The following is a 16,973-nucleotide window of genomic DNA, read 5'->3' on the forward strand; positions in this document are numbered from 1 at the left end:
AACAAAGCTGGAGGTAACTGTCCCCGCCTTATTAAACAATATCCAACACATTTTATATGGCCAAAAGTATTGGGTCACACCACCAAATCAATGAACCTTGGTGATCCCATCACTTCCATGGCTGTGGAGAACCTTGACTGACCTCCAAAGAGTCCTGACCTCGACCTTCTTGAACACCTTTTGGATAAATTCAAGCAGAGGCTACAGTTCTGGTTCTGATCTTACTATGAACAAACTATTAAGCCTTGGAAGATGGTAACAGAATAGTTCAAGTTGCTGTTGCTGGCATCAACAAACTGGACCTTATAGGTTAGGAACAGTAATATATTTGAGAGCCACCAGCATGTTTAACACTAATCTAGTCTGTATTTGTGTGTTTGGACCAGCAGTTTAATGATTGTGGTCCAGTTGTTAGGTCTCATGCCTTGAAGCAGGAAGGCCGTTCTGCATGGACTTTGAAAGTTCTGCCCTCTGCATGATTGCGTTCTTTCCAGGAACTCCGGTTTCTTCCTACAATCCAAAAACATAGCCGTTGGGTTGGACCTTTCCAAGTTGCCTTTAGGTTTGAGTGTTTTCTTGCTGTTTGACCTGTCTCTGTGTTGCCCTCTGATGTACCCTGCCTTATGGCTAATGGAGACAGAGATGGAGATGGGCGCCAGCAACCTTGGTGAGTACAGAGGATGGATGTACGTTTAGAACCACTTAGAGAAGTGGACAGTTCAAAACAACACCCAAGTTTCTTGAGCTGGCTACACGTTTAAGTCTGAAAGGCAAACTCCCAAAGAGGGAACATCTTCCAAGCTTTGGTACAGTCGGAGACTGGACCTTGGATTAGCACGATGGACAAGAAGAGACCCGGTCTGGTTTCATCAAGTTTGATTTTTAATGCAATCTCTTGAATGCAAGCACTTTTTACAGCGATATGACAAAGATGATGTCTCACACTGAGTAATTCCTGCAGACAGTGGGAGTTAATTCATGTTATGAGATAACAGGAGTGAGTGGAATGAACAATCAATTCTGGATTTTCTTTCCTTCATTTCTGACAGGGAACATCTGGCCTCGCAGAGCTGGGTGGTCTAATTGATGGTGCCTGACAGCGACATCTATCAGCATTTAGACATTCAAGCTGTCATCATTTCAAATCTGTTTAACTTAAAGATATGCCTGCAAAGTTGAAGGAGCATAGTTTTTTTATTTATTTATCTAAATAGCAAATGCATTCAGCAGCATGACTCCTGGTGGAATGTGAAGTCTGTTAGTGTTTGAAGGATTTAATATAAACTGGTTGTCTGGTACATCTGCTTTATTTCAGCCAAGTTCCCGTCTGTTGAACTTCCCTCTCTGTCCTTTATCATCAAACCTAATATCTACTTTAATATTTATCTTCCTTTTTCCTGGATCTCATTATCAACCATGTTCAGAGGAGACATTTGAAAAACCAACATAAGTTCAAATATCTCCAAACTGTTCATAAAATAATTAAATCTGCAGCCTGCTGTGAATACGTCATATCTCAGTGCTAGGAATGCACACTCACCTTCGAGAGATGGAAGCAGGAGTTTAAATCCAGTTTGTTTCAGTCATATTGGAAAACTCAAAACAGCAACTTTGGAATTCATGGCAGGACTGCATATTCAGAAGATAAGCATTCGGGCTGATGGTCATAGTGCAGTAACAGAGTTAAAATCCAAGCAGTGATCTGTGTTTATGTTCCACAGAGATACGTCTTGGGTCCTGGGTCAGCCTCTTCTCCTACAGCCTGGACTAAACTTACCCAGTCAGGCTGAGGCGTCTGATTGTTGGAACACCTTCTCAGGCCCTTTTTTAAAACCTGGATCCACCACCTCGGTCTGTCACTCCACAGACTTTGTCCCGGTTCTCCATGTGACATTAAAGAGGTGAAGGTCAACCAAAGTAGACCAATAAAATTGAGCCATCAGCGTGGAGATCCTGAACATCACCATCTCGAACTTCATCATACTTATAGTTCACCAGCTAAATTGTCTCAGTCAAAATCATAGTTTCCAACAGAAAATATTTTATGTTCAGTCATCAAGCTTTGAAACAAAAAACCCCACTATGTATGAATTAGCATGTTGTGTTTACAGTCTGGCTTGGTCAGCTTATTTATACACCAGTCTAACTCTCCTCTATTCCCTGTGCTATCATTGTATTTCAGCTGTATCGAATATGGATAAAGCTGCTTTATTCATTTATATTTCTGTTTCTGTTGTCTAAAAACTGAAAAGTATAAAATATGGACGAATACCAGCTGAAAAAAAAACTCTTCTCACATAAATGAAAGACAATCCCTGTGCTGTAGATTTGGCTATGGTGCAAAAAACGTGTTGCAGACGCATCAGACAACCACATCCATTCCTCCAGGGAGTTACTCTTTTCTGCATAAAGGAGTTAAAATTGATTATAAACGTCTCTCAGCTCTTCACTAAAACAAAATGCCATTTAATGTTGTGACACTGGCTAATATCATGTTTTTTTTAAGCGTAATTAAATTTAAAGTTTGCAGTAAATGTAAACCCATGAACACATTAATTTCATTCTGCAAAACATTGATTATTGAGCAGCTAAACCTACATTTGAGCCAAACTATTTAACTACTGAATTTGTTTATTGGTCTGATGTAATTTACAAATTTTAAATGTCGTGTTTTCATTGGCTGGAAGCAGAAAATCATAATCAACAGAAATAAAGGCTTGAAAGTCTGGGTGGAATCTATACAATGTGTTTCATTTAGTGAACTGCGATACTGAAATTCAATAATATTCTGATTTATTGAATATGTCTGTAGGCCTATAAACAGAACTTTAAACTAGGCTTGACGGCACGTTCATTTTTGTCAAACTTCTGAACTAAACTGTAATTTGATGTGACTAAAGTGAAAGATAAACTTTATTTCAAACAGAACAAGGCTTGTGAAGCAACATTAGAAATATGTCCTGGTTACTTAATAAATGCTAAAATAACACCAGAGGTGTCATCACGGCAGCTAACTTTAGCTTACATCTTCATCTTCCTTGGTAATGGGAGTGTTGAAACTCGTACATTTCAGAGCTGGTTTCAGGTAAATTAAAATTAAAATGTACCCGTTTGTTGTCAGAACCAGTCTTTACCCAGTCTTAACTGTAATGAATCCGTCTGTGCCAGTAAGGTTTTAGGATTGCTAGCAAATCAGTGTCATGTTTTGGGTGGCTAATTCAGTTTTTGCATTCAACAGATGAGGGACAAAAGGTCTCACACCACAGATCCCACCATGTCAAAGATAAAGCTAAATTTAAAGGTTTGTCAGAAACTAATTACACCCCAAAAACATAAAAGCACCCAGTTGATGGTAAAGTTGTCAGTGTGGTCGTGCTAATGAAGATGGATTTTCAGTTTGTATTCTGAAATCAAAACTTCTGAGTTTATAATTCAGAAAAACGTAACTGGAACCTCCCTCAAAGTTGGAATTCAGACTCAAAACGTTGCAGGTTCTTTACCAACCCTGACCTCAGAATCCAACATGGCTGCTTGCATAGAAAAGACAGTGACAGCAGGATTAATGAACTGTTTATTTTGCTTTAGATGCTCTGTACTATAAAATTAGTCACACATTATACTGTTCAATATCTATTTGTATGTTCTTTTATAGTTTGAATGCATAAGATGCAGATAAACCCGTTATCTGCTTGTACTGCTACTAACTGTTAGCATGCTCACTGTCAGCCAGAAACAATTAGCAACTCTCACAGTTTTTCCAAATTACAACTGAACCAGGGTTCTGCAGGGTCTGACATCATTTCAAGATTTGCTTCTGACTTCCAACATTAATGGGACGATTACTTATTTTATAAGCAACCTGAAACAGAGTTTACACCATAGGATTAATTATTTAACAGGCTCATCTTCTGTGTATAGCAGCAGATTTAGTTTCTTTTATTTCCAAATCTGACATTTTTTTTTGCATAAACGAGCTCCCTTTCAGTCCAGTTGTAAAGTCCAAGAAAGTGACAAATAAATTAGAAAAGAAAACAAATTAAAGCACAGAGTCAAAATTATTATGTTATATTGTTAATACAGTTAAAATAGGCCCAATATCACTTCCTAAGTAAACCACCTCCCCAAAAATACCAAGTTATAAAGCTCACACATCTCATTAACAAAGTATTTACCCTCACCCGGGATCTCTGTAAAGAACAGATATTAAATGTTGATGTAAGCAGAAGGTGCATTAATGCTGATAAGAAATGAAACCGCTGCCTGTGGTGCTGTTTAATGTTTAACTGCCCAGCCCTCTTGTGAGGGAGGAGGACATTAGTGTGAGGTAAATGTTGGCTAACACTTGGCTCCCACCGAGCTGAAACCAAGCAGTATCTGCACACGGATTTAAGAGGAATTTTGGACATCTTACTTATTCATCCAGACGGACCAGCGCCGAGCCAGAACCCTGGAACAGCTCAGTTTTTAATTCAGTGAGTTTGAAGAACAAAACAGAAAGTGCAGAGGGGTCTTCATTTTTTAAACCTAGGCTGTTATTGGGATCTGTGTTTCCAGCTCACTCAGAATAACTTCTCGGTCAATCAGGAATATTTCAGACACGTTTTCAGTTTAGTCGTTTTGAACTGTTGCCTTTTGCTCTTGGCTCCATTTAGGTCTGTGCCCAGCAGAGCTGATAAGCTAATCAATACCAGGAAAATCTTGGCTCACCACTCTGCCATCATGAGTGAGGGTAATAATACAGATGGGAAAATAGACTGGAGTAAACTGGAACCCACTGATTCTGTCAAGATTTTCATGACCATCCTCTACAGCCTCATGCTGGTTACCGGCATTGTGGGTAATTCAGTGACCATCAGAGTGACACAGGTGCTAAAGCGTAAAGGCTACCTGCAGAAGAACGTCACCAACCATATGGTTAGCCTGGCCAGCTCCGACCTCCTGGTGCTCCTCATCGGCATGCCTGTGGAGCTCTACAGCGCCATCTGGTACCCCTTCGGATCTGCATCAGGGAATGTGTCCTGTAAGATTTACAACTTCCTGTTTGAAGCCTGCAGCTATGCCACCATCCTCAACGTGGCTACGTTTAGTTTTGAGCGCTACATTGCCATTTGCCACCCTTTTCGCTACAAATCCCTGAGTGGAAAACGGACCTCTGCTCTGATTACCTTTGCTTGGGTGGTGTCCATGCTTGTTGCCTTGCCATTGTTGATTGCCACAGGAACCCAGGGATATATACCGGTTCGAGAGGACAAACCGGTCCAGAATCTGAATTTCTGCACCAATCTGAGGGAGCACTGGGTGATGTACAGAGCAAGCATCTTTGGGGCTTTCATCCTCTACATGATTGTGCTGATCTCCGTTGCCTTCATGTGCCGGGCAATGATCTTGATACTGAAGAAACCTTTTGGATCCATGGAAAAGGGCACCAACGGAACTCAAAGGACCACCAAACATGTAAGCGAAATGACGAAGATGGCACGAAAGCAAACAATAATTTTTCTAGGTAAGTAGTTGATTTACATTTATCATCCATGTTACCAGTTGCCTGAGTCATAAAGGTATGGTACACGGTTTCCTAACAATTTACCTTCAGAAGTGGGATGTCCACTTTCTGCCATAAAAAGTAATAACAGTGAGTCCAGGAAAGGTTGTTTTTGTCATTATGTTTAAAATACCTGAAATATTATCTAAAGAACAGTTATAAAAACTGTTTTATGTTACAAATTCAGTCTTTGTCAATACATTCACAGTTAAAGGACCAGAAGTAATGATGGTCCGATTTTTAGGTAATCTGATACATATGAAGACGTGTAAGTTGGAACTGGCACTACAGAACCAGCACCAGAGGGCCTAAAAGTGTTGGCATCATAATTCCACAAAACCACCTCATGCAAACCCAATGTTACCTGTATTAAAGTGAGCCCGAAACCATACCCTATGGCTTCATCCCATGGTGCCAAGAGGAGCAGCATTGGGTCTGTCCACCACCCTGATCATTACTCCTTGAGACAGCCAAACGCATAAATCCATCTCTCCTGGCTACAGCACCACTCCAAACTCAGCTGTTTCTGGTCTGGAGTTCTACACATGGGAAAGGGAACCTGTAGTCTGCTGGTACCAGTTGTTGACACACATATTCGAACGGATCAGGTGTTGCTAAGAGCCCAATTCTTGTCCTTATGGGCAGATGAACATTTCTTCTAGTTTTGTGGTGTTTGGAGAACAACACGATACTCCTCCATTGATGAGGTCTATCTTGGGGAACAAGCTGTCAAACCTCCTACCTTCTGCTGATCATTGTAGATGTTCCAGCCTATTGGTAACCAAACTATTTCCATCCTCATCACTGGTCTTCATGTGCATGGAGTTATTCCCACATTGGACCAGTTCTGGGTGCTTTTCTCAGTGGGTGTAGGTCAAACAGAAGTACAAATAATCCTGTCCGAATGTGAAGTCCAAAAGCAACATGGCAAAGTTTTAAACTAAGCTTTAATACCTTCTGAGGATTAAAAAAAGATAAAAGATCCAACAAAGATGGAATATTTTTCTGAGGCAGTCAGGTATTCAGTGACTTCCAAGTGTAGTCAGATAAAATATTAATAAAAGAATCTGCAGGATAAAGAGGATGTGAGCAGCGATGTGGACCAGAAAAGGGACTCCTGTGAGAATGAGCTTTGTCTCGGTCGGCTGGACATCAGCCAGGATCATAGAAGAGACAAACTTGGAGATGTAAGCTGATGCTGGCATGCTCTGCTGCGGATGTGCTGAAAGGAAAATACAAAACAAGGCAATATATTCAGGAACGCGTCCAGCCGCTTGGTTTTACAGACACCGGGCTCAGAAAAACAATGAAAATACGATGTCCGTTTCATCACCTTTTAATGGGATAAAGTTGCATAAAACACCAAAAACTGGAAAAATAAAATTACAGCTGGACATAAAGTGGTAACAGTGGGTTGATCAGAAAGCTGTCATAATCGGTAATATCCTGGAGCTACAAAATAATCATCATTACTCAGCAGTAGTATTAATTGCCTCAATGTCCTCAGAGTTACATGGATCACATACATTAATTTTTTAACAATCTTAAAAATGACATGAAAGGACCTTTGGGTTACTATCAGTCAGCCTTCAGTACTGGATAAAATAATTAGTTTATGGTAATAAAGAAATCAACACAAAACTGACACTTCATCTGTTGATTAGTAGAAAAATTCTCTCAAAGAATAAAGAATTAGATTTTTAATAAATATTCTCACTAAAATCTGTAAAATTGTAACTGAGCTAAATAAACACAAACAAACAGATATCTAACCAACAAAGAGCAAGTCATGGCAGCACTCATGGAACCAGCTGGACCTCTAAGTGGTTCCAACCCATAGTCTCTTGGCTTGTTCTAAAGTACCAGAAGGAACCTTACAGAAAAACAGCTCCTGTAGGCGAAAGGTCAAATCTTAGGTGTTCATGTACACTAATCATGTCACAAGTAATAAGATGCCAAGTAAAGGTTTTATTTATGTTAGACAATCTTAGGCCCAATTGTGACATTTCTGAATATAATAAAAATAATAAAAAAGATTTAAAGTGGAAAATAGTTGAAGACCAAAACCATAAATGCTTTTCTTTGGATTTATCAATTTAATTAATTAAAATAGTCATGAAAACAAAAGAAAAAAACTCTTTGGAAACAGATTAGTGAGAAGATAACAAAACCGCCTTATTTTTGTATAAATAAACACCAAGTCGCTAAATAATAAATAAAAGAAATCAGCATTGTTATACTTGCAGGTAGAAACCAAAATATTCTTAAATCATGTTTTTTAAATTATTTAATTTGTATTAGGTCATTATTGACGACAACAAACGATCAATTTTATCAATTGTAAAAAATCCAAATGTCTATGAATTAAAATAATTAAATGATTCTGAATATTTCTACACTCACATTATGAAGCTCAGATCAGGTAGAGATGTTCATCAGGTCTCAGTGAGTTCCTCTACTGTTTCTTCCTCATCATCTCACATAAATAAGTTTCAGTTTCACCTGCTCCACCTTGTTGTCTCCATTTCCTGCTCCTGCTTCATAAGCTCCCTGTTTGTCAGATTTTACCGTTCAGGACATGCATGTTTGTTTTCCTGTTTAAATTAAATTATTTTCAACTCACCGTGCTTCTCCTGCCTGACGGTCTGCAGTTGGGTCCAGCTCCAAGAATGTCCTGACATCATTATACCTCTAATCATTTTCCAGGTGCCTTAGATAGGAATAATTTGAGATTTATCATTTCAGCGGCCATAGGGTCAATTGCTCAGTCATGCTGAAGCACCTTTCAGGAACTAGCGCAGTGTTTGCTTCATGAAGGGGACCTGCAGAGAAAATAATCTTCTCCAGCTCGCTGGAGATGACTTTCTATCCTCTGAAATTGGTCAGCATGCAGCTTCAAGAGGAAAAAGGTTCGATACACAGCAGAATACCAGTGGGTTTGTACTTTGCATTCAGTTTCAACCAGAAGCAGTAGCAGGGATGTGTTTGATAGTAAAATAGACACAGATACTGGACTGTGCAAAAGTTTTAAACTAGGTACCAGATTCGCACCCTGAAGTCAGATCTAGGAATTAAATAAGACCAAACCAGTGACCACGCTCAGCACAGTTAAACGTGTATTTCCAATACAAGACATTAACGATTCATTTGAGGAACATGTTCACAGGCTCTATTTGTGTCACTGATTTATTCAACTACAAACTATTAAAGGTGGCATTAAGCAGTTTATTACTGAATTATTAATTATTATAATTAATTAAATTATTATTAATTTCTAGAATTGCGCCGCTCAAGGTGGCAGCAGGTTGGAGTAGCTCTGTTACTTTTGATTCTGATTTATTCTTTTTTGGGAACTATTCCTCTTGTGGTGGATACAGTTGATTTTTTTTGGACGACTGTCCACTCCGGTGTCGGATGCTGTGCAGCTTGGAGGATTTTTCTTAATACTTTCTATTTTTGGACATTTGTTATGATGCATTGCCATGGCAATGGGGTTGTTTCTTACAACCGGGAGCAGCTGATTAATATCTCAAAAGCTCAAATAATACTTCAACTACAACCCCAAATCCCTGATGAGTTGAAAAGGAGACGCCGTGGATGCAGAGCAGGAGCTAAGAGAAGAGAGAGAAGGAGGAAGTTCAAACCATCTCTTCCGTCGGTTATGATGGGCAATGTGAGATTGTTGGGAAACAAGTTGGATGAACTCCAAGCCCTACAAAGGACCCAGCCAGAGTACCGGGCATGCAGTATTATGTGTTTTACTGAGACATGGCTGCAGGATCATATCCCCGACTCCAGCGTCTCTCTGCCGGGCTTTTTAACCATACGAGCAGACAGAGATTTAAAGAGGAGCGGCAAATGTAAAGGAGGTGGACTAGCAGTACTTGTGAACAACAGATGGTGTAATCCAGGACATGTAACTGTGAAGTGTCATCTCTGCAGTCCAGATATTGAACTGTTGGCAGTAAGTTTTTGTCCATATTATTTACCCAGAGAGTTCACCAGTGTTATTTTGGCAACAGTTTACGTTCCACCTTCCACTGTTGCCAACACTGCATGTGATGCCATCAGCTCAGTTGTTGCTAAGCTACAGACACAAAACCCCAATGCTTTTGTGGCAATTTCTGGTGATTTTAACCATGCTTCACTCTTTGCTACACTTCCAACGTTTCAACAGTTTGTCAGCTGCTCTACCAGAGAAAACAAAACATTGGATTTGTTTTAAGCAAATGTCAAGGACTCATAAATCTCTACAGCAAGACCTCCTCTAGGCAAATCAGATCACAATCTTGTTTTTCTCTGCTCAAAATATAAGCCCCTTGTTCACAGGCAACCTGTAATAAAGAGGACTGTGGGAAAATGGTCACAGGAAGCTGAAGAAGCTCTGCAAGGTTGTTTTGAGGCTACAGACTGGGACGCACTGTGCCAGCCACATGGAGAAGACATCAATGCCATGACTGAGTGTGTAACCGACTATACAAACTTCTGTGTGGATAACATCATCCCCACCAGAACCGTGAGATGCTTCCCCAATAACAAACCTTGGATCACCAGTGACCTGAAGGACCTGCTTAACAAGAAAAAAATAGCCTTCAGAGAGGGAGACAGAGAATTATTGAGGAGTTTACAGAAGCAACTTAAAGTCAAGATAAGAGACAGCAAGGAGGTGTACAAGAAGAAGCTGGAGAGCAAGCTCCAGCAAAACAATATCAGAGATGTGTGGACAGGGATGAAGAAGATCACAGGCTTCAAGCAGAAGGATGATCAGACCAATGGAGGTCTGGACAGAGCCAATGAACTGAACACATTCTTCAATAGGTTCAGTTCAGAAACAAGCTCAGCATCCTCCTCTCCTGCTGACAACCAAACAGATATCCCACCTTCCTTTGACCCACAGGACCCACAGCTGTCCAGTAACACCTCAAATGTTTTATCTTCCACCTCAGCCCTAGAACCTTCTGCTTCTACATGTTTGCCATCAACCATATCAGAAGATGCTGATGCTTCCTTTGCCTCCCCCTTCCACCTGTGAGTCTCAAGAAGTCAAGTGAAGATGCAACTGGAGAGACTGAATCGGAATGGGAATAAGCCTGCAGGTCCAGATCATGTCAGCCCTAGAGTCCTGAAGGGCTGTGCAGAGCAGCTCTGTGGGATTCTGCAGCACCTCTTCAACCTTAGCCTGGCCTAGAAGAAGGTTCCGGTGTTGTGGAAGACCTCCTGTCTTGTTCCGGTACCAAAGAAAACTCACCCATCAGTCCTCAATGACTATAGACCTGTTGCCCTGACATCCCACATCATGAAGGTCCTAGAGAGACTCCTGTTGGCCCACCTGAGTAAGCAAACAGTAAACCATCAGGACCCCCTTCAGTTTGCTTATCGCTGTGGAGTTGGAGTTGAAGATGCCATCATACACCTGCTTCAACAAACCCACTGTCATCTGGACAAAGCCAGCAGCACTGTGAGGATCATGTTCTTTGATTTCTCCAGTGCATTTAATACAATCCAACCTGATTTGCTTTGTCAGAAACTCCAGAAGACTCAGGTGGAGGCCTCAACAATCTCCTGGATCAAAGACTACCTGACAAACAGACCACAGTTTGTGAGACTGAAGGGTTGTGAGTCTAACCAGGTAGTCAGCAGCACAGGAGCACCACAGGGGACTGTACTCTCACCATTCCTTTTCACTCTGTACACCTCAGACTTCCAGTACAAGACAGACTCCTGTCATCTGCAGAAATACTCGGATGATTCTGCAGTTGTTGGTGGATCAGAGATGGACAAGAAGCTGAGTACAGGATGGTGGTGGACCGCTTTGTGGCATGGTGTTGAAACAATCATCTCATGTTGAACGTGACTAAAACAAAGGAGATGATTGTAGATTTTAAGAGAAACAGGAATAAGTCAAAAACTATTTCTATCATGGGAGAAGAAGTGGAGGTGGTGGAGGAGTATAAATACCTCGGTGTTCACCTGGACAACAGACTGGAGTGGAGATGCAACTGTGAAGCCAAGAAGGGACAGAGCAGACTGTACTTCTTGAGGAAGATTAGGTCCTTTGGTGTTTGCAGAAAGATGCTGCATATCTTCTATAAGTCTGTTGTGGAGAGTGTGATCTCTTCTGCCATCATCTGCTGGGGAAGCAGCATCAGAGCCAGGGACTTAAAAAAGCTCAACAAGCTGATAAAGAAGGCTGGTTCTGTTCTAAGGACTCCTCTAGAACCTCTGGAGATCATTGTGGAAAGAAGGATTCTTCATAAAATGAAGAACATTATGGAGAACCCTGATCATCCTCTTCATGAGACTGTCCTACAACAACAGAGTGTCTTCAGTCAGAGGCTTCTTCAGATCTGCGGTAAGACGGAGCGCTACAGGAGATCCTTCCTGCCCACAGCCATCAGCATCTACAACGGCTCTTTGAAGAAACCTTCATAATATGAGATATAACAACATTTAATTTCCCTTTGGGATTAATAAAGTATTTTTGAATTGAATTGAATTGAACTGTAGCTAAGATCTACACATAGATCGATGGTGAACAGAGGCTGAAGGTTTTCTCTGGATGTCTGGTTTTTCTTTAATGACGTCCTGTACACACACAACTCTGTTAGTCATTATGAGACTTTGCTGGATCTGCTCGGCATTGAATAGGAGCCAGAAATTCCCTGTGAATCAGTCATTGATCAGAGATTATTTCTGGCCTTCAAAAGAGCAGCGTCACATTATTGATTTTAAAACCTCAGTGTTTGCTGATGGACTTGCAATGGTAATTTTTATGATTAGAAGATTTTTGGATACTTTGTCTTTTGTTTTGTGTGTCTATGAAATTGATCAAATTGGCAGAAATTAGTAGTTTTCGGTTTGTTCTGCAGATCTAATTAGTCTCTCGACCATTTAAAACAGTTTGATTAGCTCCATTCACCTGCGCTTACCTTTATCAGTGACATTCAGCTATATTAAACTATATTAATGTTTATAAACCAATCCTTCTCATAATCTATCACAAATCCATCTGGAGGATCAATTTTTGGATCTTTCCATTTAGCGATCTTTATTACAGATTACAGGAAGAATCAGAAGATCTCATATGATTATACTTTTACTAAGGATGATAAAAAGAATCAACTAGAGTTAAATTTTACATCAATTCACTAAGAATTAAAAAGCAAAAAACAACAACAAACAAACACATATGATGGTTAAGGAGTAAAAGATGAATATTGCTAATTCTAGTAAAGAGGGGAGAGTTTTATGCTTGGAGAAATAACATTCAAAATGCTGTTTAACCTGATTAAAAACTAAGATTTACCTGCATGTACAATTTTCTGAATCTGCAAGGAAAGAATATTACCAAGAGTTTGACTCAGTTTCACACAAAGTGGGACAACCAAGGTGTGTGGAGGAAAAAACCAGAATCTTGCAAAGGTTCCACAAATATATCAGAACATAACGTGGCAAACGATGCAAACAACAAATGGGAAGACGAAGTCATGTAAGACAACCAGATCTTGAAAATGTGATCAGTCCTCTCTGACCCAGTCGGAAAAAACATTTTTGATCAATTCGTTAATTAATTAGTTGTGGTCTGAGATTCCAAATTCAGCTCTGGAAACATGTTACTGGGTTAGGAGTCATCACGAGGGACTGATTAACCAATCAGAAATAGACTTGGGGTAAGATAATAGCCACAGACAGTCAGTGATAAATGGATTCTAGTATTTTCCTAAAATACCTTCTCAAAGTCTCCAATTTTCAACACTCTCATATGAGACCATATACCAAACCAAATTATCTGTCTCATGATTGGTTCTGTTGGAGGATCCACATTAAACCAGGAATCAGGCAGTCATAACAAAAAGTCCAAAGCTAAACGTAAACTGAAACAAAAAGATTCTTAGCAGGGGACCTAACTAGCAGAATCAATATCTGCTGCTAGAGGAGCAGGACTAGAAAACTGAAGGAAGGTGAACAATAAACACAGAGACCAGAAAAGAATACTGCTCAGAACTCAATCTAAAACCAGAACAAACACTAACCAAAAGGTGAAAAAGAAACAGGAAGTGGGCAGAACACAGAGCTTGACGGGTAAATAAAATTAAAACAGGAGCTATGTTTTACGACTAAAAACCAGAATCTAAACCAATATATGAAACACTAATGGCATGCAAAACTTCTCTATACCCACATGCCTTGTGGGGCATTACCTCACCTGAGTTGTCTGTGCATGCTTGTATTTTGTCCACTGTTTTTGGTGTGTTTCTGTGGCAATGTCACAGCGCCACCAATGGGCCTGGCATAGATACTACAGCTTTTTCAACGGCGCTGCATGAAGGTCAGATTGTCTCTGGGAAATCCTTCATCTCAGCTGTTCAGACCAACTTCACTTTAGTCTCTGTATATTTTGTAGGAGAAAATATTGCCTGCTTTGCATTTTTACATCTATTCAAAAATAATGCTGCAGCATCAACTCCATGTTCTGTTCATTCTAAACAAAAATCTGCATCCATTTAACGGTTGCTTTGTTTTGGACTTTATTACTGCTTTCAGCTCTGCCTTATTGGAAGTTTCTGCCCTCCAGCTATGCTAATACAGAGGTTAGCAATACCTGTGAGGAGGCGCAGAGATTTGGCTCCTGTTTAGGAGAAAGTTTGGACAATGTTGGCAGATTTTTAATCAACGAGGAGGGCTGGAACGAGCCGCTGTTTGCTTGCTAATCTTTGAGGGATTCATGTGGGTCATTCATCCCCAAACTCTAATAACCAACACACTAGAATATTGATGCATGTATAAATATTGATGAAGACTGATATTTTGTGTTTCCTATGGCAGAAATACGACTCCTGATTTTATTTTTTAATATCTCAACATTTATTAAATCCAAATTAAAAAACGAAGTGAATGTAAGTTTATCATAAATCATTTTTAATCCTAATCAGCAGATCTTCTCCAACACTCATAACTGCTCTGGCCCAATCATAACCTGTGAACCTACTGGACTTTCAGTGTAATAATTAAATATTACAGCTTACTGATATTACGTTGAGGGTCACGGTAAAGTCTGCAGAGTCCACAATCAGACCGGCTGCAGGACACTCCGAGGGATTCCTAATATAAACTGTTACTGAGTTCTCGGCTGCCACTAAGGAGGTTTGCCTGGAAATAACCGTTAGTCCTGATTGGAGAGTAATTAAAAGCAGAGAACGTCCATGATAGGCTGACCACACATCCAGGACAGAAGGTTATATATAATATGGATATATAGATATTTTTCTTACTCTGAGTCAATGTTTTTAGTAAATATAAATTTGTTTCTATTTTCTGGCCTTAATGTTGACTTTAGTTGGATATTTGTGACCAACAAATGAAACACTGAAGAACATAAATGTTGTTTTTACATCACTTAAAACTGTTTTATCTCAGTCATTCTGTCATTTTCTGTACCGCTTCTTCCATAGTGGGTCGCGGGGGAGCTGGTGTCTATCTCCAGCAGTCTACGGGCGGGAGGCGGGGTACACCCTAGACAGGTCACCGGTCCATCACAGGGCAACACACAAACAACTATTTACACACTCATTCAGACACCTAAGGGCAATTTAGAGTGACCAATTAACCTAACAGGTTAGAGAGATGATAACATAGTCGAGATGTTTGACCATGATGCCTCAAAAAGAGTAAAGCGCACATATACCAACCAACTGCATAGTACGACACAATAGACTGAATTCTAACTTCTGGTTTTTGGACGTTTCCCAGGTCTCATTGTGGGATCCTTGATGCTGTGCTGGTTTCCCAACCAGATTCGTCGTCTCATGATGGCCACTGTTCCAAAGTCCAACTGGACTCTTTCCTACTTCTGGAGCTACGTCACCCTCCACCTCGTGGCCGATACCTTCTTCTACCTGAGCTCTGTCATCAACCCCTTCCTCTACAACCTGTCCTCCAGACAGTTCAGGGAGGTGTTTCTCCAGGTGTTGCGATGCCGCCTCACCATCGAACACGTCAATAGACGCAACGTGCAGCCGTCCAACGCCTCTTCTGCTCGCTCTCTGCGGCCGCTGCTGGTGAAGTCACTGAGTCACACCAGGGCGAGCAGAATGACTGTCCAGGAGAAACCTCCACCCACCTTCACAACGTTTCAGACTGACTCTGGGGTGGTCTCCAGTTCTCAAATGACCGTCTCCCTAACTGAGGAGACAGATCCGATAACAAGGACTGACGTGCTATCAGAGACGGAAATATAAAGTGCTGTACATGGAAGGCTTAAAAACAAACATGGCTGAAATTGCTTTATCCCTGGTCTCCTGAACCAAAGCCCAAATGGTCAGCTTGGCATGAAAACTCTGAAGCTAAAGGTGCACGTTAAAATGTCATACCACTAGTATGGTAGTGACAGGGTCCTACTCAATGTGTTTAAAACATGAGTTTTAATGAAAGTTTCTTAAAACCAACATCTAAAAGCTGTGTGTGAATAATAAAGTCTGACCTTACTGCATCTAGAAGGGTTGAAAAGGTAAATACAAAAGCAGTCAATGTGGCTTCGGTTTGGAAAGTTGCATCTAAACAAATCAGAAAAGTTCTGGAAGTTTAAAAAACCAAAACCCATCAAATTAGCACAAAAACCTCCTACCAATTGTCAAGGACTGTGGTGAAGGTGTAATGATTGGGGCTCACTTTACAGACACCTAGTAGTCACTGAGTGGATCACGATCTCCTTGGTAGACCAAGGTTTTCTAGAGTCAAATGTAAGTACATCTGTCAGCTTAAGCTTGGTCCAAACTGGGTCATCAACAGAACATTGATCCAAAACACAGCACCAGATCTACAGCAGAAAGGCTGCAAATGAGAAGAATCAAGGTGCTGCAATGGCCTATTAAAAGTCCAGACCTGAGCATGATTAAAAAGGCTGTGTTTGGACCTTCAGAAAGCTGAGCAAAACCTCAATGAATTGAAGCAACGTTGAAAAGAAGAGTGGTACCGAGATTCCACCACAATGATCTGAAAGAAAATCAAGCAGAACCACTGCTGAGGGTTACTGCTGCTGGATCAGAGGATGTACAGGTCTTTGGTTTCATCTTTTTTTAATAAATAATGATGGTGTGAAATCTGTTGTTGTTTGTACACTTAAAGTTAGATCAAAATAATTTTAGAACCTGGTAGAACCAGAACATTTAATTGTGTGCTAATACATAAATCCCTAGACTGAAATGAGGGTGTACTTTCTTTCTTCACATTTTATGTAAAATCTGTGTGTGCAGCTGATACCTAGTTTAAAAGAATTTTGTCACACATTTTATTCCAAATATTTTTTATGATGAGAAGATTAAAGGTTTCATTTCTTTATGTCCTCAAAAAGTACAAAAGAAGGTGTAAAAATCAGGTTCAGACAATAATTGTTCTCAATTAGAATTATCATATTATTAATTATTGTTAATAA

At 40.2% G+C, this 16,973-nt stretch overlaps 1 protein-coding gene across 1 annotated transcript; it reads left to right on the top strand.

Annotated features, from left to right (window-relative positions):
- The first annotated feature begins 4,323 nt into the window (after window positions 1–4,323).
- Window positions 4,324–16,641, top strand: gpr39 (G protein-coupled receptor 39). Its single transcript, XM_047370999.1, has 3 exons — window positions 4,324–4,472; window positions 4,653–5,503; window positions 15,293–16,641. Exons 2-3 carry the CDS (start codon window positions 4,720–4,722, stop codon window positions 15,778–15,780), a joined length of 1,272 nt encoding a protein of 423 aa, XP_047226955.1. The 5' UTR covers window positions 4,324–4,472; window positions 4,653–4,719; the 3' UTR covers window positions 15,781–16,641.
- The last annotated feature ends 332 nt before the right edge of the window (window positions 16,642–16,973 follow it).

The sequence above is a fragment of the Girardinichthys multiradiatus genome, chromosome 7 (assembly GCF_021462225.1).
Source record: "Girardinichthys multiradiatus isolate DD_20200921_A chromosome 7, DD_fGirMul_XY1, whole genome shotgun sequence".
NCBI classification, from domain to species: Eukaryota; Metazoa; Chordata; class Actinopteri; order Cyprinodontiformes; family Goodeidae; genus Girardinichthys; species Girardinichthys multiradiatus.

Bases quoted from the DNA above. Each gene is read 5' to 3' on its own strand.
- gpr39 (XM_047370999.1), top strand. From the start codon at position 4,720: ATGAGTGAGGGTAATAATACAGATGGGAAAATAGACTGGAGTAAACTG. The intron at 5,504-15,292 runs GTAAGTAGTTGA...GACGTTTCCCAG, and splicing joins GCAAACAATAATTTTTCTAG to GTCTCATTGTGGGATCCTTG.